This window comes from Suricata suricatta, chromosome 5 (assembly GCF_006229205.1).
Source record: "Suricata suricatta isolate VVHF042 chromosome 5, meerkat_22Aug2017_6uvM2_HiC, whole genome shotgun sequence".
Taxonomy (NCBI): domain Eukaryota; kingdom Metazoa; phylum Chordata; class Mammalia; order Carnivora; family Herpestidae; genus Suricata; species Suricata suricatta.
Window position 1 is genome coordinate 149,139,046 of NC_043704.1, and position 24,489 is coordinate 149,163,534.

General features: G+C 40.6%; 1 protein-coding gene across 2 annotated transcripts in view; it reads left to right on the plus strand.

Annotated features, from left to right (window-relative positions):
* The window catches only part of SNRK (SNF related kinase), a 54,535-nt gene that overhangs the window by 12,274 nt on the left and 17,772 nt on the right, over positions 1-24,489 (plus strand). Inside the window, exons 2-3 of one of the 2 annotated variants that reach the window (XM_029940486.1) lie at positions 249-373; positions 469-942. In XM_029940486.1, coding sequence (XP_029796346.1) covers positions 552-942 — 391 coding nt within the window. In that variant the 5' untranslated portion in view covers positions 249-373; positions 469-551. Of the gene's footprint in view, positions 1-248; positions 943-24,489 lie in introns of both variants that reach the window. The other variant, XM_029940484.1, reaches the window with a different exon arrangement.

Genomic DNA, 24,489 nt, shown 5'->3' on the forward strand with positions numbered 1-24,489 from the left:
TGTTACTTAACCTTCTAATTTCTGTATAAGTCTAATTACATGAAAAAAAAGTTGGGGTTCTGATTTTTTACTTTGCTTATCCATTTGGAGTGTCGTAACTACTGTATTGTAAATGATGGAAAATAATTGCATATGTTAAAAAAATAGTGTTATATTCTAAAAAAAATAAAAAAGTTACAAAAAAAATAAGGAAGCTATAAAAGGAAAAGCTACAGAAACTGAATTTTGTTTCTTCTCTTATTTTGTAGACGTCCGTGGCAACCTTGAAAATGAATTCCTTATTTTCACCAGATATTCTTGTATGAGAAGATCCATTTCAAGCAGTCTAGATATTTTTCTTCCGTGGGACCAGCATGGCAGGATTCAAGCGAGGGTATGATGGGAAGATTGCTGGATTGTATGATCTGGATAAAACCTTGGGTCGAGGTCATTTTGCAGTGGTTAAACTTGCCAGGCATGTCTTTACAGGTGAAAAAGTAGCAGTAAAAGTTATTGACAAGACAAAATTGGACACTCTAGCCACTGGTCATCTCTTCCAGGAAGTGAGATGCATGAAGCTAGTGCAGCATCCCAACATCGTGCGCCTTTACGAGGTTATTGACACGCAGACCAAACTCTATCTTATTCTAGAACTTGGGGATGGAGGAGATATGTTCGATTACATAATGAAGCACGAAGAGGGACTTAATGAAGATTTGGCCAAGAAGTACTTTGCTCAAATTGTTCATGCTATATCTTATTGCCATAAACTCCATGTGGTTCACAGAGACTTAAAACCAGAGAATGTGGTCTTCTTCGAAAAACAAGGTCTTGTAAAGTTGACAGACTTTGGTTTCAGCAACAAATTTCAACCAGGGAAGAAGCTCACGACAAGCTGTGGATCTCTTGCATATTCTGCGCCAGAAATTCTGCTTGGTGATGAGTATGACGCCCCCGCTGTAGGTAGGTGACCTTCCTCCAGTATCTGCCCACTTGAATTCCACCAGCTGGAGAGTATAGTTGGTCAGTTGGGCGTTGTTTATCTAAAAATAATTTCTTAAGGGACTTTATAAAGGGGTCTCAATTAACAGATTGGGTTTCATGGATGCTGTGTATTCCTAGAGCTGGCACTTAGTTTGTTTTACTCTTTACGTGGCAAACGGCTGAAGTGTATTTGTCAGCACAAAGGAAAATGAGTAAGTTCTCCTTTAAGGTAGCCATCACCTGCTCATTGTAATTCTTTTGAAGGTCTGAGGACATTTCCTGTCCTCGTAGATCCTTCCGGTAGTGCCCCTAGTCAGCTCCTCCCCGTGCCTGTCCTTTAATGCTCATTGAGACTCATCTGGGAAAAGTACTGTGATACTACAGTACCGTATGAAGAATTTGGGCAGGGGGATCTTTTATTAATTGTGACCTTGAAGAGTGTACTTGATCTCTCTCTGCTTCATTTCCTCATCCACAGGATAGAATTGGATCAGATAGAGGTGTTGTATCCTGTGTTATCATGTTTACCTTTCACAGCGACCTGTGTGGTGGTTATTGTCCATTTCATTGTGTAGGACAGGAAGGAGGTAGACGTGCAGACATCTGCTGCATGCGGTCGATTCCAGAATCTCGGTAGCCCTTTGCATTGCCTGCTATCCTCTCTTCACTCCAGAATATGATTGTGTTCTCTCTTGTCATGAGTTATGTACTCGTGGTGGAAGTGTTTGCTGCTTTTCAGCTTGTGTCAGTATTGTCCCTTTGGGGTCATGTCTGTTTTGAAAGTCATATTAGGAATTTAGGAATTTATTCTTAATTTTTAAGAATTTGTTAAACTGAAAGTGTAGTCACCTTTTACAGTTTTTAGTTTAATATCAGAATATCAGAATGCCCTCATATTACACATACATGATACCACAGTTCTGAGATAGGGGTCTTCCATTTGCTTCTGCTCGCTTGAAATGCAGGTTACAGAAGAGTAAAGCCACACATTGGAGAGTTCCGATTTTATACTGAGTGTTCTGTACATGAAGATGCTGCTTTTCTTACTTGATCTATGTGTCCTGTACAAGAAAGGCTTGTTGAATGGGTCCTGCCCACTGCAGATAACAAGGCTTCACCGAAACCTTTCATTAGAATAATTGAGTCCGAGATTTTTGATTAATGGAGCAGGTCTAATCAGAAAAGGAAGCCAAGAATTTGCAGAAGGGGAAACATAAATGTCTGAACTTGAAAATGATGTTCAACCTCAATACTAATCAGGGAAAATAAAAGCATGTTAAGATTACTGTTCATACTTTTCACATTGGGAAAAACTAAAGTTAGACAACACCAAGTGTAGACAAGACTAGATCTTCAGGTAATCTTAACTAGTACTGTGTAGAAGACACTTATCTACTGAAGTTAATCATGTACCCTGGCCTGAGACTCAGCACTGCTTCCTGTGTACGTAGCCTAGAGATGCTCTCACTCACGTACACACTTTTCAGAGAATGTTTTTAACAGCATTTTTGAGTATTCATCAGGAGAACTCACTGTTTGATATGCGTGTGATGGGATTCTGTATATTGGTGAAGATTAATGAACTGTGTACATCATCATGGCTGTAGTTCACAAACATTTAAGAAAAGCAAGTTTGTAAGAATACTGGTAGTATTACAACATTTATATCAAAGTTTAAAACATACAAAGCAGTATTACATATTGTCTAGGAGTGCATGCACGTGTAGGGAAGCACTGATGAATTACTTCTGAGCGGCGAGCAGACCTGGAAGGTTCCATCTGTATTGGTGATGTTTATTTTCTAATGTGGATGGTGGGTGCACAGGTATTCACTCTAGTTTTCTTCCTTTTTTTTTCTTATATCTTCATTATTGCCTTAAAAACCTTTAAAAAGTTTTTAAACAGTTAAAGGAAAGTGGGAGGCTGCCTCGCTAGTTTGAGAAATGGTTGGTAAAGTACGAATTAGGTGGCATTCATGGGTAACTTTTCTTACTTTCAATTAATTTTTGTGTGATTATATGATTGGGATAAATATAGAATCCTTTAAAAAACAAATGGACAGTTACCTGCCAGTGTAGTTTATTGTGCCAAAGTCAGCGATTTTTCACAAATACATAGCAGAACTAGTAGAGACAAATATTAAAATCTGTCATTTAATTGCCAGACGTTGCTGAATTAATAAGCCCCTTTGGTTCAGTTCTGTAAGTGTTTTGGAGTGCACTGGTCCTTCACATTGACTCTTGGTTTGGGTGTTGTCGCTGTTTGCAAAGAATTAGATTTTGATTTTATTTATCAACTGCACTTCTGCTTTCTGTCATTACTTTTTCTTTTGTAGTTACTAAGGTTTTCATGATCCTTCATTTCCCTTTTGTTTTCTTTTTTACTGTCTTCGGTTGAAACCCCCCCGGGTCCTGATTTCTGACATTTAAGGCTGTGGGTTGCTCTCTCCTGCATCTCTGGTAACATCGAGGATTTCACTCTCCGGCCAGTGTTACTCATTGCTGAAGTTTATCTTTACTGTTTCATGTCTTATTTAACCCAGAGGTTCTTTTTTTTCTTTTTTAATTCGAAGTGGATAGATTTTTCTTTTCAGCTGTTTGGTTTTAAACTGATAATTTTAGTACATGGCAGTCAGTAATCTACATTGCAACCTGATTGGTTTTTGCTCTGGAGAGTATTTTTAGATTTTCTGTGTGGCTTAATAGTGATTTTTGGTGACAACTCCCTGTATGATAAAATATTCCTATTTTTAGCATATACAAAGTTTTTGTACATAATTAGGGTTGGTAATTATATAATTTGTTCCTCTGTGTCAGGTTTTTACTCTGATGTTATTTTCTGAGAGAATTATACTAGTTCCCCACTCTAATCTGAATTTTGTATTTTAATCAATTCTTGCTTTTATATGTTATTTTCAAGCTGTGTAAAGTATATAAACGTCTATAATTTATTTTGCATAATGGGCTATACTATACCTTTTATCACTATGAAACTGTGCTTATTGCCATGGGTTCTGTTTTGTTTTAGGATGTATTGGTGTCTACCCTTCATGTTCAGAGTTAATTAGTATCCGTATCATTCCCTCTGACCTGCAAACAAGAACAATATGTAGTTTGCTTTTACTTCCCTTTTATAGATTTTTAATTTGCTTTCATTACTTAATATATACTTTTTCTGGTTCAGTCGTGCTTTAAGAGCTGAGGAAGACTGTGGACATATCTTAAAACTCTGTTTCTTAAGCATCTTTAATTACTCCTTTTCTAAACCCAGTGTGAATTTAAAATGACTAGCTGGTCTATCTGAAAAGCATTGCCTTGTCTTGTGAGAAAGTAGGTTAGTGAGACATAAATCGAGATACTCTTGACTGATGTGTATGTGCTTCTACAGTTTGTAGAATACGCCAGTTTTTGGAAATCTTGGCATATTCAAGCCAAGAGTTGGGGTTTAACTAGAAGCCACATTCAGTGTATTTGAGGCAGTCTGTTCCCTGCTCTGCTTTAGCACCATGAAGAAATATGTCCTCATATTCCCTCCTACAAAAGAGTCTTTTTCGAGAATTTAGGAAATGGGCAGCCACCAGAACTGTGATCGTAGCTTTATGTGTCATGTGTAAATGTTTTCTTTGAAAGCTTTTCAGAGATTATTGCTTACTGCACAGGTTGTACAGCCTGTGTGGTAGAACTTTGGAGCTAGTCCAGAAGGTGTAACTCAGACAGTTTCTCTTTGGTTTATCTAAATCTGCTATTATAGTTGTTATGAATTGATAACTCCTTGCTTTTATTTCAGATTTCTTCCAGAAAAGCTGTTAATGTATTTGCTTTTACAGTTCCTCCCATTCTGCACCAAATCTGAGTGGGGATAGTTTCATTTTCTGTGCTCAAAGTTATTTATTAGAGACAGAGGCTTTAGTAACGTTTCTGTGTTCTCTGACTTGAATTTTCTCTTCCCAGAGTCAGACTCTGGTTAAATTCTTATTACTTACTCTTAAATTTTGCCTTTTGAACTGTGAGCCCTGATGGGCTATCGATGAGAAGACCTTGGCTGTGTCACAAAGTTTTAGGCCTGAGTGTAGAATTTGAGATTACACATTTTTAAGGGATCATTTGTGCCTTTTCTTAAGCATAGGGAAGGAAGTTTTATCTGCTTTAAAGGACTGTCTTGTTTGTTTTATTTAAAAAAGTAAATGTGAAACCTGCCTGCGTGGTATGTGTGCAGGTGAGCTGTGGGGCGTCCTTGGGCCCAGGCAGACGCAGGCGGGTTCAGCCATGTGGACGTGAACGTTTCCACGGAAACCCGTGCACACCTTCCGCAGCCCAGCTGTCTAGTGCAGGTCACCTCGTCCGAAAGTTTACAGAGTGTAGTACTTGTCATGTAAAACCAACCAAACAAACAAAAAAACTGCTTTCCTAAAGTTTCTATAGTTTCATGTGCCTGTGAACAAATGACAGTTATTTCAGAGATCATAGTTAAAAGTTGATCCGGCATGAACCCTGTGTAAATAAAAGCACTTGACAGTTTTAGCTCTTTGTGCACGGCGTACTGGCTTGACAGTGTGAATGTTGTGTAATTGTGTATTTAGGAAAGAGCTGTTCTGTGCTGTGAGTAAAATATTTTTTTTTATAAATAAGCTACTCTAGAACTTAATATTATAATTTAAATTCTTGAGCATGGAATGTTATGGGTGGTGTAACCAATAGGTAGCATACATAGGGGTCTTTTAGGCTAACTCAGCCCTCAGACAGTCAGTGATTAAAATGACATACTTCTTTAATGTTTTCCCTACTGCATTTTTAGCTCGGGTGCTTATTTTCACTGTTACAAGATTCAGATAAAGTGAAGTATGTGTTGAGGCTACTTTATAAGTATAACTTCGTAGTGGTATGTATGGTAAGATTTAAATTGGTGGTTCTCTGCTTACTACTGGTAAGTTTCACCTAGAGCAGATTTTTAAAAAACAAGCAAACCTTGCCTGGGCCCTGCCTCAGGGATTCTGGTTCAGATAGTCTCGGATAAGGCCCTTATCCAGAAGCTTCTGGGAGATTCTGATGTGCATCCAGCCTTGCCTACCTCTGATTTAAAATCCTAGGATCAAATGTTTTAGGTTATTTGTGGAAAAATAGATTTCCAATATGGTAATTCTCATATTCTTTAAAGAATAAGTGTTCAGAAGAAAAATGTTTAAATCTCTTTAGTTTCAAAAATTACTAACAAGAACAATAAAACTCTTTTTTTGATGTTGATAATTGAGCTTAAATTATTCTCGTTCGCCTCCCCCGCCTCATTTTAATCACGCCTTGTGCTTATTTAGGGATGAGTAAGTGAAAACCAAATTTCAGGTCCTTCGGACATTTTTTCTGATGTTGATCCAGGGCAGGACACCTTGCCTTTCCTGTGTTTGGAGCCCGGAGACTCTCCTGCTCCTTCCATTCCCAGAGCTTCTCGTCTGGGGTCCCCTGGCTTTGTGCAGGTCAGAAGGTGGCCTCGCTGCCTCATTCAGAACCATTCTCTTCATCCAGAAGATTCATAGCACCTTGTAGTTTTCAAAGGGCCCTTGCTGCTAACGGACTAGACGTGGATTTGGTTTGGTTTGGTTTTCCATGGGCCCCGGCGCTCCTCCTCCTCCTTTCCCGGTGGGAGTACAGCAGTGTGCAGGGCTCCTGATTGCTGGTCCCACCAGAGTCAACGCTGGGAGTCACTGTTCACCTGCTTTCCACACACGAGCCCGGCTCCGAGTCTTTGGGTACTTGGTGTGAGGAGGTGGGCACTTCGCTTACGGGCACGAATGTGTGCATCTTTGAAGGAAGATAGAGGAGGAAGGGATTTCACAGGAAGCTTTCCTGTGTTTTGTTCCCTGCCGCCAGTTTTCAGATACTGACAGTTCCAGGTGAGAGGAGGTCCTAGGTCTTTGGGTGACAGGAAGTTAGGACTTGTGGTGGGGAACATCTGGTAGAGGGGGGAGTGGCGGGGCGGTGGCCGTTCTCGGTGGTCATTACTCATAAGGGAAAGCATTGCTTATCAGTTCCTTCTAAAATGTCAATGCCTGTCTCTGCTCTGCTCAGAATACTCTAAAGTCTTATCATTTCCTTCCCAGTCAAAGCGGGAGCCTTCACAGCAGCATGGTCCTCGAGATTGGCACCCCCATTTCCTCCCTCACTAGTGACTCCCTTTCTGCTTTCAGTCGCTTGCTCAGCTCCAGCGATGCTGTTAGTCATGGTCCACATCCAGTCCTGCCTCAGGGCCCTTCCATCTCCCATCCCTTGACCAGGGCTGCTCCTGCCCACATGCTACCTGCTTGGCCCCCAGAGGTGGAGGGTGCCCCGACACTGCCCTGCTTCGTGCCCACTTGGCTCAATTCTGTGGTCTGTGTTACTGCCATTTGTGAAATGAGGGTAGTAATAGTTCCTGCCTTGAAGACTGCTGGAGGCAGATGGACGACACCAGAGTGGCACTTAGCAAAACACCGGACACAAGATCATCTTCAGTCAGATGAAACTGTCCCAAGGCGCCTTCGAGGAAGGATCACAGCATGCCTGGTCTCTTGGCGTTAGGGCTGTGGTCCCAAAGGGTGTTTAAAGATCATGGCCTCAGTTTTCCTTTTGAGGTGCTTTCTCCTCCTTTGGAAATTTGTCCTCGGGAATTTCTGAAATGTTGGCTACCGTGGGAAAACTGGGAGGAAGGGGGAGGGCCAGGACCTTTGCTCTTGTTTTTTTCGCACACATGTTTTTAGTTGTGTTTAACTTGCAGAATGTAGGGAATAGGTTAACTTTTACAGTAGGGATTTTTTTAAGTGTGTGTTTTTAATGTTAGATAAAAACAAATGAAAGTATTTATTTGATAATTGGTTAGTTTCTTGGAACTTCAGAAGAGCTTTTTAAACCACTTAGAACAGTTAACTATCTTAATACAGAAGTACAGAAATTAGGGGTGCCTGGGTGGCTCAGTCGGTTGAGCGTCTGACTTTTGCTCAGGGCATGATCTCACAGTTTGTGAGTTCAAGCCCTGTGTTGGGCCAGCTCTGTGCTGACAGCTCAGAGCCTGGAGCCTGCTTCTTGCTTCTGATTCTGTGTCTCCCTCTATCTTTGCCCCTCCCCCACTTGTGCTCTGTCTTTCTCTGTCTCTCAAAAATGAATAAATATTTAAAAAATTAAAAATAAAAAGGAAATACAGAAATTAAATCTGTTCACTTTAGGTGAATAAGAAACCTTTAGGGAGTTGAAAATATCCAATCTATTTGGGTACTTTTTTTTTTTTTTTTTTTTTGGTGGGGAGACAAAGAAACCTGTTGAAGAAGGACTAGTTTGCAAAACAAAATATCAGCAGTTAATGCAGACTTTCAACACAGTAAATCGAGTTAGTCAGAACATACATTGCCCCAGAGTCCGAACTCCTGAATGTTGAGTGAAGTCGCAGTAGTGTTTTTAAGAACTGGTGAAAATGGTGTTGACAGGGAGGTGCCATGCTCGATGGTGCTCTTGCTCTTGCTCTGAAATGGCCTGGTGGGACTTGTTAGTGACACGTCTGTTTCTGGGGAACCCGTCCTTCCCTATCAGGGAGTTGCCCTTGTGGTCCTGAAGTTGTCAGGACTCCCAGAGCCTCTGCCCAGGAAACGCTTTGACAGTCACAATCATACATGGACGTGTGGGTTTCTTCTTTTCACGGGCTGTGGCTTGTCTCAGTCAGATGCTCACGTGTTGCTACTGACCTTGGTGGAGAAGGATGGAGGGTAGACCTAGAGGAGGGCACCACAGGGCTAAGCCACGCTAATTAGTGGAACGTGTGCTTCCTTACAACTGTGATTCCCAGTACGTGGACTCACTGTGCTTACATGTCTTCTTCCCCTCATTCTCTGTTAACCCGTGTTCCATCTAACCAACTTTGTCTTCAGAAAACACTGATTTATCTTACCTGGTGTCTATTGGTTGGCCTTATGGTGATGTTTTTTTATTTTTTATTTTTTAATGTTTTATTTATTTTTGAGAGAGAGAGAGACAGCGTGAGCAGGGGAGGGTCCGAGAGAAGAAGACACAAAATTCAAAGACAGGCTCCAGGCTCTGAGGTAGCTGTCAGCACAGAGCCCAACGCGGGGCTCAAACCTACAAACCGTGAGATCATGACCTGAGCCAAAGTTGGACGCTTAACCAACTGAGCCACCCAGGTGCCCGATGGTGATGTTTTAAATTATACCAGTATAGTGTAGAACAGTGCCGAATTTAGTATTATAAAACTTTAATTCACAATTATTTTAAACCTGGAAACCTAAGGAAAACACTGTAGGACCTCAACATTTGTGGCACTTGTTCAGCAGGTAGGAGACAAAGACTTTGTGGAGGGAGACCTTTGGAGATACATCTAACTGCTGCCCGGAATGCAGCCAGGCACAGAGTAGGTGCACTAGTTCATTTGATAAAAGTAATCGGGGGCATTGTTAGATGGCTGAAAACAGAGGGTGATGAAATGAAGGGGACACAAGCCCTGATGGCCTTTTCCCATTGGAATTAGATGGGGTGACGCCAAGCCTCGCACATTTCAGGTGGCTCACTTGTCCCTCTTGCTCAGTAGTGAGGTCCTTGAGCAAGAACTGTGTTTGTTTATGTCTTATCTGTGTTCCATCCCTATCACCTGGTAAACATGACAAGCCCTAATGTTTGTTTAAATGAGTTAAATATTATAGAAGATGAACTAAAGAAATGAAAATTTACATGCCATGAAATTGTTTTTCACAAAGTTTAATTGTGGCCACCGCCCCTCCCACGGCCCTTCCTGATATCCTTGCTCATCCTGGAACTCCTTTTCCCCGACTTGTGCGTATGTATGAATGTGTCCTGGACTCACCTCAAGTCCGGTGCAAGCCGGCCTTCCTCTCTTCACAGAGAGGCACGATCTGACATACAGACCGCTATGAAACCGTGTTTTGGATCTGACCTTGCAAGCTTGTGGGGCTGAGTAAAAAGTTGACCCACAACTTTGACAGGAAGGATGAGCGCAGGGGTTATGGTGTGCCTTTTGGTTTTGAAGCTGAAGACTTAATTGGTAGGTATTTGATGTGTTTGGTATTTTTTTCTTCAACCCCAACTGTCATGAACAGTTTGTATGTATCAATTCTTCACTGACATTAGGTCCTTGTTACAGTTTAAAGAGACTTCACATGGATTAGGAGCTCCAGTAGATGGCCGGGAAGCCCCTCAGATGGTGTGACCCCCTGTTCCAAAGCGTGATTCTCAGTTCTGTACTGAGGACTGAAACCAGTTCAGCCAATTCTTAGGAGACTAATGTCAACAAAATCCAATTGATTGGTATATGAGACTTTAAATGTCAGTCCACTGCAAGCTTATATTCTTGCAACAGACTAGCTGTAGTCTCCTAAATTTACCTATTTTTCACGTTTCTAAATAGTTGGTAGACATTAGCTCTTCTTTTGGATGTAGTAGAAGTTGATTTGGTTTAACCATTTTTAGGAATGCATGTGATCTGTTGATACCCTTTAGGTCACATTATTCTTGTTTGGATTTCTGCCTCAGCTCTTAGAAGGGACTCTTCATGATTCTGGAATTTCATTCAGTTCATTTGGAATTTCAGTTCACTTATTTCTGTTGCTTCCAAGGCTTTGAAAACCTGATTTCTGCAAGTTCTCATTTCGTTTCTAGTTGTTACAGCAGAACCTTCAGTCTGCCCAACACATTACAGTCTACCTAGAAGCAGAAGATTCCCCATAGTTCTAGATTCGTCCTAATTTTGTTCCCAGTTATCAGTTTGTGGATGGGCTCTGTTGCTATCAAGTTGTCAGTAAACAGTTTGATAAAATTTTTTTGCACTTACCATCCAGCTTTAGTGTCAAGATGAATTCATTAATAACAGAGGTAAGAAGAGTTAGCAAAGTTGTGTTCCATTTCTGAGTTGATTTTTCTAGTTGCTTTCAGGGGGTTAGAGGGAACAGTTTTTTCATGCATAAGGGAGCTTTCTACAACTTTACTTCATGTAAGAGAAATGAATTTCAGAGTCCTTAGCTATCAGTGTCTCTTACCAGTTAGGGGACTGTTTATTGATCACTTAGATCATTTCTTGAGTTGTCGTAAAGCAGAACACCACAAAGCAAGCAGATAAAGCCTCCTAGGATGCTGAAATGGACTGTCCTAAGCCCATGTAAGGGTTCATGTGTTTTTTTATAGTTTTCATTTCAAGGTCTCACTCAGATTCTTATCTGGTTAATTTTACATACAATTCTAGCAAGTTCAGTAAATTCGTATTTTCAGCCTTCAGCTTACAGATAGGTAACATCAGGGACTTCTTAGAGGCTGGCACACTGATAGCAAAGATGAGAAAGAATCATGAAATCATAACTGAAAACTCTTAAACATGATATTCTTGAACAACCATGGATCAAAGAAGAAACTAAAGGGGAAGTGAAAGTTTCTCAAGACAAATGGAAATGGAAACACAATAACCAGGCTGGCACTTGAGACTCTCATCACAGGACAACTGCCCGTCACTTGCTCTCTGATTTAAGGACACTTTTCTGCTGAAGCATAAGGGATCATTCTGCTTTGCAAGCAGCGAGAAAATGTTGAAAAGTTGTGCTTTGAGCCAATATGGCTCCAGCTCGTGTTTTATTATTAAGCAGTGAAGAAAGAAAATATTTTAAGGAGTCCATTTCCGTACAACAGCAGAAAGTTGGAAGTAATTTAACGTCCACTAATATGGAAATGATTCAAAAAACTATTTACAACACCGTGAAATGCCAAGATGAAGTTAAGAGGAATGAGAAAAGCTACACACACACAAATAAAAAACCTGAAGAAAAATCTATAAGACAAGCTGTTAAGTAAAAAGAAAATTAAAATTAAACGTGAAAACAATAAAGAAGTTTAACAACAAGATATTCTAACACAGGAGCAGGAACGTGCTTACTGCCACAAATCTATGCGCTTCAAAGATGTTAAGACAGTAAATGTACGTGTATTTTAACACAACTTAAAAAAAAATACAATGTTCTCCATATAGCTTCGAAAACAAAACTATGTATTCTCCTATGTGTCACTTAGGCATATGAAAGTATAGCTAAAGGTCAGCAGAGCCAGATAGTGACCTCCAGGAAGGGACCTAGAATTGAGGATAAGAATAATGCAAAATGTAGCCTTGGCAGCATTCTGTGAATGTTTTGTAACAAGAACAGAGTCATGTATATTATATGTCATAAATACTTTAAATGAAATCTGCATGTAAAAAAAAAAGAAAATGGAAACACAATATACTAGAACTTATGGATGCAGCAAAGGCAGTTCTAAGTGGGAAGTTTGTAGCAATAAATGCCTGCATTAAGAAACAAGAAAGGTCTCATAGAAGGAAGGAAATAATAAAGATTAATAATAATAAAGAACAGAAAAAAATGAAACAGAGAACAGAAGAAAATAGAAAAGAATAACCAAACTAAAAGTTGTTTCTTTGAAAAGATAACATTAACAAGGCCTTAGCTAGACTAAGGAAAAGAGAGAGACCGAAATCAGCAAAATTATAAATGAAAAAGGAGGTATTACAACAGATACCACAAAAATACAGAGGGTCCTAAGAGGCTGTTGTGAATAACTATATGCTGACAAACTGGACAACCTGGAAGAAATGGGAAAATTCTACAACTAACCTACTAAGACTGAGTCAGGAAGAAATAGAAAAATTGAATAGACCAATTACTAGTAAGGAGACTGACTCAGTAATCAGAAATCCAACTGGCTAATTTTACCTAACATTTAGAGAATTAATACCAATCCTTTTCAAACTCTTCGGAAAAATCAAAGAGGAGGGAACATTCCTAAACTCATTCCACTAGGCCAGCATTTTCCTGATACTGAAGGCAGAAAAGGACACTGTAGAAGAGAAAACTACAGGCCAATATCCCTGATGAATATAGATGCAAAAATTCTCCACGAACTACTAGCTAACAGTTTAGTAGCACATTAAAGTGATTCACCATGATGATCAAGTGTGATTTATCCCTGGGATGCAAGGTTCAACATTTGCAAATCAGTTATTACTAGAATTGAAAGAAGAGAATTGTGATCATCTCATAGATGTAAAAAAAAAAAAAGCATTTGACAAAATTTAACATCCATTTATGATAAAAATTCAAAGTGGACACAGAGGCAGTGTACCTCAACATAATAAAGGCCGTATATGACCAGCCCACCACCACCATCATTCTCAGTGGTAAAAGGCCCAGAGCTTTTCGTTTAAGATCAGGAACAAGACACTCTATTTAACACAGTATTGGAAGTCCTACCTAGAGCCATCAGGCAATAAAAACAAAAGACATCAGCATTGGAAAGGAAGAAGTAAAATTGCCTCTAGTTGCTAATAACATGATTTTATATAGAGAAAGTCCTAAAGACTCACCAAAAAACTGTTAGAACTAATCAACAAATTCAGTAAAATGGCAAGATACAAAGTTAACATATAAAAATCAGTAGCATTTCTCTCCACTAACGATTTTTCTGAAAAAGTAAATTGATCCCGTTTATGATGGCATCAAAAACAATAAAATACTTAGGAACAAATTTAACCAAGGAGGTGAAAGATCTCTACTTTGAAAACTATAAGACATTGATGAAAGAATCAAAGATACAAACAAATGGAAAGTAGCCCTTGTTTATGGATTGGAAGAATTAATGTTGTTAAAATGTTAATACTACCAAAAGCCAGTTCCTGTTAAGATTCCAATGGCATTTTTTTTTTTTTACAGAAATAGAAGAACGTTCCTAAGATTGATATGGAACCATGGTAGACCCAAAGTAGCCAAAGACATCCTGACTAAGAACAGAGCAGAACACATCACACTTTCTGATTTCAAGCTATGCTCTAAAGCTGTAGTCAGGAAGGCCATGGTGTAGTCATAAAAACAGACAGATGGAGTAATGGAACAGAATCAGGAGCCCAGAAATAAGCATATAGAGTCAACTAATATTTGGCAAGGGAGCCTAGAATATTCACTGGAGAAAAGACTGTCTCTTTAATAAACTGAAGAAAATTAGATATTCACATGTAAAAGAATTAAGATTGACCCTTGTCTTACACAAAAATTATCTTGAAAGGGATTAAAGACCTGAAACCATGAAAGTCCTAGGAGAAAACAGGAATCAATGTCCTTGACATGATTTCTTTGGATAGGACACCTAAAGCATAAGAAGTAAAGTAAAGAATAAACAGACTATATCAAATACAAAGCTTCTGCCACAGGAAAAGAAGCCACCAACAATGTGAAACGACAGCCTATGGAATGGGAAAAAAATATTTGCAAACCATGTATTGGATAAGCGATTAGTATCAATATGTAAAGAACTCCTGTAACTCAACAACAAAAAAGCAGATAATCCAGTTAAAAATGGATAAAGATCCTCAATAGACATTTTTCTAAAGAAGATACACAAATGGCCAGCAGGTACATGAAAAGATGTTCAGTATCACTAGTCATCAGAGAAAGCAACTTAAAACCACAACAAGATACCCCCTTATGTCTGCTAGAAAGGCCATCTTCAGAAAGACCGGAGATAACAAATGCTGATGTGCATGTGGAGCAAAGGAAAACCTTGTGCGCCATTGGTTGGAATATAAATTGGTACAGGCACATGGAAAACAGAATGGAGTTTGCTCAGAAAACTAAAAGTAGTACCGTATGATTCAGCAATTCCACCTCTGGGAATATATCCAAAGGAAATGAAAATACTAACTCGAAAACATATCTGCACGCCACCCCCCCGCCGCCATGTTCAGAACAGCATTGTTCACAATAGCCAAGACATTGAAAGAAACCTAAGTGTCCATCAGTGGATAAATGGATAAGGACGTTGTGGTATACATATTGTATACACACACACAATGGGGTATTATTCAGCTATAAAAAATTAGGAAATCCTACCATTTGTGACAATATGGACTTGCAGATATTATGCTAAGTGAGAAAAGACAGATAAATATTGCATGATCCTGCATGTGAAAATCTAAAACCAAACCAAAACAAACCCCACACTCAGGAAGAAGAGATCAGAGTATGGTTACCAGAGGCGAGAGATGGGGATTGGAGAAAGGTGTTCCGAAAGTATAAACTTCCAGTTACAAGATTCAGTAAGTACCAGGGATGTAGTGAACTGCATGATGACTCTAGTTCACACTGTTGTGTGGTATATGGGAGAGTTAAAAGAAAAGATCCTAACAATTCTCATCACGAGAAATTATTTTTTCTTTTTATTGTCCACATGAGATAACAGATGTTAACTAAATCTGTTGTAATCATTTCACAACATGCATAAACCAAACTATCATTCTTTATACCGTAAAGTTGTAGGTATATATGAGATATTTCTCAAAACTGGGAGAAGAAAAAACCAGATATGATAGGCCCTCTGTTCGATATGTGGAGCCAAAGCCGTTAGCAATGTTTATGGGCTCTTGGAGGTAGGGTGAGGGGTCTCCTTCCATGGAAGCAGCTGTAACAGGGGTGTCCTCCATCCATGGTAAGATGAGGCCTTCACTTATAAGCCAGATGGTCATCATGTCCTCTGCAAATGAATGAAGACAGATGAATTGTGACAAAGGACGCAAGATTGGGGCAGTAGTGTCATCTGTCCTGGACATTCTCCCTTTGTTGCCAACATTCAAGGTCTCGTTAGGATTACATTCAGGCACCTAGCACAGTGCCTGGCGAATAGTGGTGCCACACATTTGTTGAATACTTCTATCAGGGTCTGTTTTGTGGCCCTTTAGTGTCAGGGCCACAGGGACAGCGATGCCCCCAGGGACACCGCTATATCTCAGCATGGTTCATTAGCTGGTGATTGTAAGTGATACAGAAAAATAGGCTCTAATAGCTTTAACTTCCTCAATTATCAGAAGACATCAGAGGAGGAATTAGTTAATAAATTGTATTGGAAATAGTTAAACATTTAAAGAAGAAGAAATGAAAGATCCCTATCTGTGCTATGTGTTAAGATAAATTCCAGGTGAATTAAGGATTTGTATATAAAGAATTAGCCCCCCCCCCCCAAAGGTGAATATTTGGCCTTTCTAAATGGGAATCATCAGGAAAAGATAATAAATTTAATTCCAGTGTATAGATATGGTTTGATTATAGTTTATGGATATGTTGCACATGTATTTATTTTTAAAAATTATAATTCGGAAACAAACTAGGGAAATAATTTGCAACATAGATGATTACTGTTCTTACTATTAAAAGAGCTCTTACAAATCAATGAGGAACTCTACTAAAGACAAATGAAAAGAGATTTCATTAAAAGATTCCTATAAATAACCAATAAAGATGGAAAAGTTTAACCTTAACAGTAATTGACAAGTACTCAGCACTTAGAGCAAGAACATATGGTGTTAATGAAAGGGCATACATATAAGTCAATGGACTAGAATACAGTCCATAAATAAACCCATACATATATGATCAAATGATTTTTCAGTATAAAAGTGCTAAAGCAATTTAGTGGAGAAAGAAGCAGCCTTCAACAGTGCTACCAGAACAATTGGATATCCATATGCAAAAAAGGAATCTTGATCCATTCCTTACACACTTATAAAAACTCAAATGAACATCATAGACTTAAATGTGAAATGTAAAACTGTAAAAGTTCTAGAAGAAAACATTGTGCATCAAAAGCACAATCTATAAAAGAGAAATTTGATACATTGGATTTTACAAAAGTCAATTCCTGCTTCTTTCTTTTAAATGTTTGTTTATTTTGAGAGAGAGTGTGTGATCGAGAGAGAGCAGGAGAGGGTTAGAGAGAGGGGGAGAGAGATAATCCCAAGCAAGCTCTACACCATCAAGTGCAGAGCCCAATGTGGGGCTCAGTCCCACAAACCGTGAGATCGTGACCTGAGTGGAACAGAGTCAGACACCTAACTGACTGAGCCACCCAGGTGCCCCTCAACTCTTGCTTCTTGAAAGATATTATTAAGACACCAAATGGGACAAAATATTTGCAAGTCACATATTTGATCGAGCATATATAAAGAAGTCTCAAAACTCAGAAGATATTTGCAAATGATAAACCCAAAATATATAAAGAACTCATACAACTCAACACCAAAAACACAAAACAGTCTAATTTAAAAATGGGCAGAGGACCTGAACAGATATTTTTCCAAAGAGAACCAACAGATGGCCAACAGACGTGTGAAAAGATGCTCAGCCTCACTAATCATCAGAGAAATGCACATCAAAACCGCAGTGGAAGATCACTTCTTCCTGCTCAGAATGGTGAATATCAAAAAGACGAGAAATAACAAGTGTTGGCAAGGATGGGGAGAAGAGGGAACCCCTGTGTGCTGTTGGTGGGAAAGTAAATTGGTGCCACCACTGTGGAAAACAGTATGGTGGTACCTCAAAATACGAAAAACAGAAATACCACATGGTTCAGTAATTCCGCTACTGGGTATTTACCCAAAGAATAAAAACAACAGTAATTTGAAAAGGTTTATGCACTCTTAGGTTTATTGCAGTATTATTTACAGTAGCTAAGGTATGGAAGCAACCTAAGGGCCCATTGACGGATGGGTAAAGAAGATGTAGTGTGTACATACACACACACACAATGGAGTACTAAGCCACTAAAAAGCAGTTGAGATCTTGCCATTTGCAACAACACAGATGGATGTAGAAGGTATTATACTGAGTGAATTAAGTCAGTGAAAGTCAAATGCCATATGGTTTACTTACATATGGAATCTAAAAAACAAATGAACAAAACAGCCTCTTAAATACAGAAAACAAGTGGCCAAGAGAGGTGTTGGGTGGGGGAGAGGGGAAACAGATACAGGGAATTAAGAGGTACACATTTAAATAAGTAAGTCATAGAAATGGAAAGTACAAGTGATATTGTGATAGTGTTGTATGCTGTTACACTTCTCACGGTGAGCACTGAGTAATGTATAGAATTGTCAAATCACTATGTAGTATACTTGAAATTAATACAATATCGAATATCAAGTATACTTCAGTAATTTTTTTTAAATGCTTTTGAAGCTGTTTTCAGGAAATAATGTAAATACAATCAGTACAACATTTTTAAGCAAAGAATTTTTTTCTGCGTTACTAGAGGTTGTATATAAAACAAGAACTCTCAAATCTCAGTAAATTAAAAGGCAACCCAATGTTAAGTGAATGAAAGATGCAGACACTCACCAAAGAAGGCATAATATGGCAAATAGGCGCATGTATCTGCGTGACATCATCAGTCATCCGGGAAAATGCAAACTAAAACTACATCTGTTAGAATGGGTAGAATTTTTTAAGCTGCCAAGTACCAAGAGCTGACAGAGGTGTGAATGGAGCCGCTGGAATTCTCATACTCTGCGGATGGGAATGTAAAAATCCTAAGAGCCACTGTGGAAAGTCATTCAGCAGTTACCTACGAAGCTCATGTATGCTAAGGATACGGCTCAGCCAGCCCACCCCTGCCTAGGTTTAGCCACGAGAAATGAACATTTAAGTCTGCACCAACATCTGTATGCAGATGGTTTTATTGATTTTATTCATAGTTGCCCCAACCTGAAGGAAGCTTTGGAACATCTATGCAGTGGAGTGTCACCGACCCATTGAGATGCGCCGCACCATGGGTGGATCCCCGATGCATTAGTTAAACTTGAGCCCGCCAGACTATGTGCTGTAGGCTTCCATTTATGGGCAAGACTTCCAGGGGCAGAAAATAGAGCTGTGGTTGCCAGGGGCTGGGCCAGGAGCAGGGGGGTCTGTAAAGGTACAAGGAACCTTCTGGAGTGACAGAGCTGCGCCTTATCTTCTGTGGCAGTGGTCACATGACTGCATTTGTTGGAACTAGGAGAAATGGGGACTTCCAGGGTATGTGAATTCTCCCTTGAAGAAGTGAGGGAAAGATAATCACATAAAAACAAACAGTCGTATTTTTGCTTGTCTAGTAGGCTAATATGAAAGATTGTGGTGTTGATGAGGTTAATAGGATCTTACTGTTATTAAACATGTATTATGCTCATAATCTGAAAAAAGTAAATGTTGACTTAAAAGCTGGGACATACGGAGTTATATTTGAGAGAACTTTCTAGCTAAAGTTTTAATATGGAGGAATAATCTAGAAGTCATTTAATTCCTAGAAAGATCTAACATGCTGATTTTATTTATTTATTTTTTGTAATGTAGGAAAAGGAAGTTGTATACACTTTTCAACCACATGCCTGTTTAGGTGTTACATATGGAGAACTAGCCAAAATCAAACCTTTCAAGAACCAATATTTTGAATTTTGAATCTTGTTACAGCAGATACACTATTTTAAAGTTTTTTGGGTTTTTTTTTCCTCCTTATCCTCAAATGAGAAAGTTAAATAAGTCTTTTGACAAGCTTAAACCTTCCTGGGGACTCCAGGGTAATGCTGGGTTGTGTTAAAGGGCAAACTTCATTTGACTTTTATCTCCCACACCCAGAAAACTGTTTGTGTTGCATTAAACACTGCGTGCCTTTGAGAGAGAACCCACAGGAGTTGGCCTATGCAGGTCATTTTTATTAACTGGTATTTTCATGGCTTGTATATTTGTCTTAGCATTAGCGTACCTCAGCCTTATGCAGAAAGCCCAGTGCTTTTAGAATACACTTAAGAAAACATCATAGTACTCCACCAGCTCTTGGACTGAAGCACCGCGCAGACTTCAGATGTATAAAATGCGAGTCATGCAATTCTTCAGTCTGTGTGGTTTATATTGTTTGGCTAGACAAATCGAATTGGACATTTTTAGATCCGATACTAAATCGCAGCCTTCCTCCTTTCCAGACCAGAGTTCTCCTTGTGAGGTTTGCATCAGTCATACTCTTGTGGGAAGTTGAAGTGTGAAGTCACTTCTGAAAACTAGATTTCCAGTTGCCTTGTGTCCCTAGCAATGGCCCCCTCTCTGAAGAGCGTCATGTTGAAATTCTTACTAGAAGGTGCTCAGGTGCCTGCGGCCATGCTGAAGGCTCTGGTTTCGGCGTTGGAAAGGTTTCTAAAATAGGAGCAGTAGCCTCTGTGGCCAGTGTTATAATAAAAGTGGACCATAGCTAGAGAGTTTTCCCAAAAGCTCGTTAAAGGAAGCATTTCGTTTTCACAAGGTATTTTTTAAAAGACGTAATTTTGGAAAGCTGTGACTTTGTAATGGACTCTTGCCTCCCCTGGGTATTTAGAGATGCCTTGAGGGGCTGTTCTGGCTAGGTGGAGATTTGGAAACTGACTTCGGGGAGGTGGCCTGGGGTGGGTCTGGCTTTAGCATTCCCTTCCCTTTTGAACCCTTGGGTGTGTCCTGGTGAATGGCCTGCAGCACTGACCTGACTCCTTCCCTGGCTTCCCGAGACCCAGAGTTTAATATTTGAAGTATTTTTGGTCCATGTCAAGTTACTGTGCTAAAAATCAAAACTAAAATAATTCCTACCGTAACTGTCATGTTGTGGAGAGATTGGTCTGTGAATTTTTTAAGGGAATCTTACAGAACCAAGTGTCCCCAGACCTACAGGTTGAGAATCACGGTTTCAGTGAGTAGGCTTTTTAAAAATTACCTTATAACCTTGACATTCCTCTAAAGATGCTTCTGCTTATCCCATCAAAGTATGTACACTTTATAATGTTCTGTTAAGCACAGCTCATTTTTAATTACTTTCTTGACAAGCAATAAATGATTGAATGAATGAATGAATGTTCCTGTAAGAGAATTCAAATAGTACAGAAGTATATTGAGTAAAAAGTATAAAATTCCTTTTGCTTTTCCCTACCAGTCTCACTCCTGTACTTAGAGGTAAGGATTGTTACCAGCCCTTCCAAGTTCTGCAGTGACGCATGTCGCTCTCTGCCTCGGGCGCCCTCTCAGAAGTGACCAGATGAGTGGTGGGGTCCGCCTTTGTGGAAGAGACAACTCAGAGGCACAGGCTACAGACAGCCCTTGGCCAAGAATACAAAACTGATTAAATGGCCACGGTAGGATTTGAACCCAGGTCTCTCTACTTTAGCCCAGACCTGCCCTTTCCATTAGGCCGCACTGAAGGAAATCACATGGTTGTAGGGGGGCCTATCTTTTGCTCTTCATCTCTAAAGGTCGCTGAAATCAGATTGGTAAGGGGATTTATGACAGAACGCAGGGTTGGAAGGGTGTCTGCTGCTTATCGGGTTTGGATTTGTGTGACCTTGGTAACCTTTGGGCTTCTTGAACTTTTTCCTGTTTTCTTTTGACTTGAAAAAACAAGTCTGCCCAAGGCATTAAACCCCTCATTAAAACAAACTGTATCGGGTCTTCATCGATCCCCTCTGCCCCCACTCCAGATACTTGGATACTTACTGTCCTTTCCCTCTAAGCTTTTATTTGAAAGACATTCGGAACTACCCACTGGCACTCTACCCCAAACCTCCGCCGCAGCTACCCTTTGGGGCGTCCTACCCTCACAGTATAAGTTATTTGCCCTTTCTTTAGCTCTAGGTTCATTTCACTGAGCAGACTTGTGAGGGTGCAGGGGACACAGGCTGCCCTCAAGGAGCTCCGACGCCTCGAGGAAAACGGCTGTGGTTGCAGCTCGATGCGCAGATGCCCTGGACGCCGGGCTGCAGGGCAGTTTGGGGAGATCTTGGGGAGCCGACGGGCAGTGGTGGGAGCCGGTGAGGATTCTGGGCACATGCTGGAGTCGGCACGATCTTCCTGACGTGGGAGTGAGAGGACCCACGTGGTAGAGTCCGGGCTGCCTCCTGAGTCTCGACAGGGCAGGTGGAGGCCACACTGGCACCCAAATGAGACAAGTAGGCTGGGGCAGAACTGCTCAGCTTGGCTTGGACAGCGGTGATTTTTGAAGTTCCCAGGTGGATGGATTCAGGGGTGGGAAAGAACTTTTTTGAAGCAGGTATGAGTGAATGGCACTCATTCTAATTTTCTTTTTTAAGTTTATTTTGAGAGAGAGAGCAAGCATGAGCTGGGGAGGGGCAGGGAGAGAGGGAGAGAGAAAATCCTAGGCAGGCTCCACACTGCTAGTGTGTAGTGCCCTGACTCGGAGCTTGAACTTGCGAACCACCAAGTCATGAGGTCATGACCTCAGCTGAGATCAAGAGTCAGATGCCTAACCAACTGAGCCACCCAGGCTCCTCCATTCTAACTTTATTTTTAAGAGAAGAAATGATTGCTTGTGACATAAAAAGTTGCTTCTACCTAGAGTGTTGGTAAAACCAGAAATAATGTAGATATCCTAAAACATGGACTTGTCCCAGTTCTTCGTTCCTTGTCTGCCCCACTCTGAACACTGTTAGCTCTGAAGACCACGTGGTCTCTAGTCAGGCCCCTCAGAACCAGCCACTGCTCTGGTTGGGAACCAGAATCTCCCGTCTAGGAGCCCTAGGTGGTTTTGAATGCAGATGGAGAGCCTGCTGTGCAGGTGGAATTCCCCCCAGTCACCGAGGCAGGGTTTCCACCCGAATATCCTAGAGAAACAAAGGCCCTGAGCCCTTCACGCGTCTCTAACCGTGCTAAGAAAGCGTGGCTTTTCACGTTAGGTTCGGGTCAGATGTCGGTCGCTGGTGACCACTGTTGGAACTGAAAAGTGCGTGAATCCTGCCGGTTTTAAGTGGTGTCGTAAAAGGTGCAGTTCTGTACTCCAGTTGCAGTGGTTTTAGAACATTCTGTTGCTGCTTAATGACTGATGGCTACACTGATAAAAGAAAGCCAGAAGAAAAAAAACAGATTTCTGCCTAAAACTTTTCTCCTGGTCTTCTCATTTTTATTACGTTCGAATCCCTGCTCTTTCTCTCTCTCTCTAGATAATTCGCTTCAGAAATGATTTTTTAGTAAATCTCTCAGCAGTCATGACGCCCTCCGGCCACCCTCCCCCGCACACCCCTTGGCAGTAGCTTTTCCTCAGATTGTTAGTATGTTCTTTTATCCTGTTTTGTTTTCATGTTGATCCTTTGATCCTGTCTAAAATGACGTTTGTAGTATGAACTCCCCCTCTGCCCCTAGAAATGGCAGAATTAAACTGTGTCATGACAGATTGACCGACTGAATGTTAGCAGCTGAAGGAGAGACTTCACTGCTCATTTTTGGCAGCTTGAGAGCTGCAGGTGAGGGGGACCCCCAGCGGTTATACTAACAATGACTTCATTATCTTTCCACCCCTTCCTGCAGTTCCATAAGTTGGAAGTGTTTTTTTAAACCAAAGGAACTATATGTATTAAGTGATATTTTCTTTTTCCATATTTATTAACGAAGGGCCTATAGCTGGGTCTGAAATCAAAACATGCTTCAGATAGTAGTATCAACAGTTAAGTTTGATTTTTCGGATGGTTGATATTTGTTAGCCTGTGTACCTGTAGTATGAATAAGCAATTCCATTACTTTTTTTAAAAATAAAAAATAATATAAAATCCCCACTCCATGCTCTTTCTGTCCCCTTATCCCCATCCATCCCCATTAAAGACTTGATGAATCCCAAGCTGAGTCTATCATGCATACCTTGAGAGTGTGTAGGGTTTTTTTTTTTAATTTTTATCTATTTTTGAGTGAGAGTGAGCGAGCAAGCAGGGGAAGGTCAGAGAGAGAGGGAGACAGAATCCAAAGCAAGCTCCAGGCTCTGAGCTGTCAGCACAGAGCTCGATGCGGGGCTTGAACCCACAAACCATGAGATCATGACCTGAGCCGAAGTCAGACGCTCAACCGACTGAGCCACCCAGGCGCCCCAAGGGAGTATGTAGTTTTATAAGCAATTGTTTTAATGGAAAAAGATATTTTAAAATATTAACAAAAGTAAATTTTTAGGGGTGCCTTGTGTGGCATAGCCAGTTAAGCATCTGACTCTTGGTTTTGGCTCAGGTCATGATCTCACAGTTCATGAGCTCGAGCCCTGCATCAGGCTCTGTGCTGACAGCATGGAACCTGTGTGGGATTCTCTCTCTTTCCTCTCTTCGCCCCTCCCCTGCATGTGCCTGCATGCTCTCTCTTTCAAATAAATAAACTTAAATTTAAAAAATCATAAAGATAAAATTTTATTAAGATTTGTCCCAACTTCATCCCCCATTTGAGGGGAAAGTAATAGATCATCTTTCTTGTTGCCATTTGCAGTCCTGTAATACCACATGTCCTGGGGGCCCGGATCGTGAATTACCACCTTCTTTAGCTGTATTACTAAGAGGCCTTTCCTGTGCCTCTCCCCTCATCTCCACTGGTTTTTCTTGTTGGCTCTGTGCCTGCTGAGCCATGTGCTCTTTCTCACAGTGAATTGGGAGACCTGTACGGGCAAGGGCGTCCCCATCATCTCTGTGTCTGCGGCTCAGGAGCAGGGCCCACCCAGCACAGGTGACTGAGAGCGAGGCACCACAGCCTCCTGAGAATGCCAGCTGGGCTCTGTCTGGACTGCTGGGCCCGGATTTGGTTTGTCTCTGTTCAGTGCCCTCAGCGGCGTCCAGGGGAAGCGTGCTGCCGCCGCCATCCCCATTTAATGGTGGAGACGCTCATTTAAATAGCTTGGTTAAAGTCACACCACTTGGTGTTCATGTAGGGACTGATTT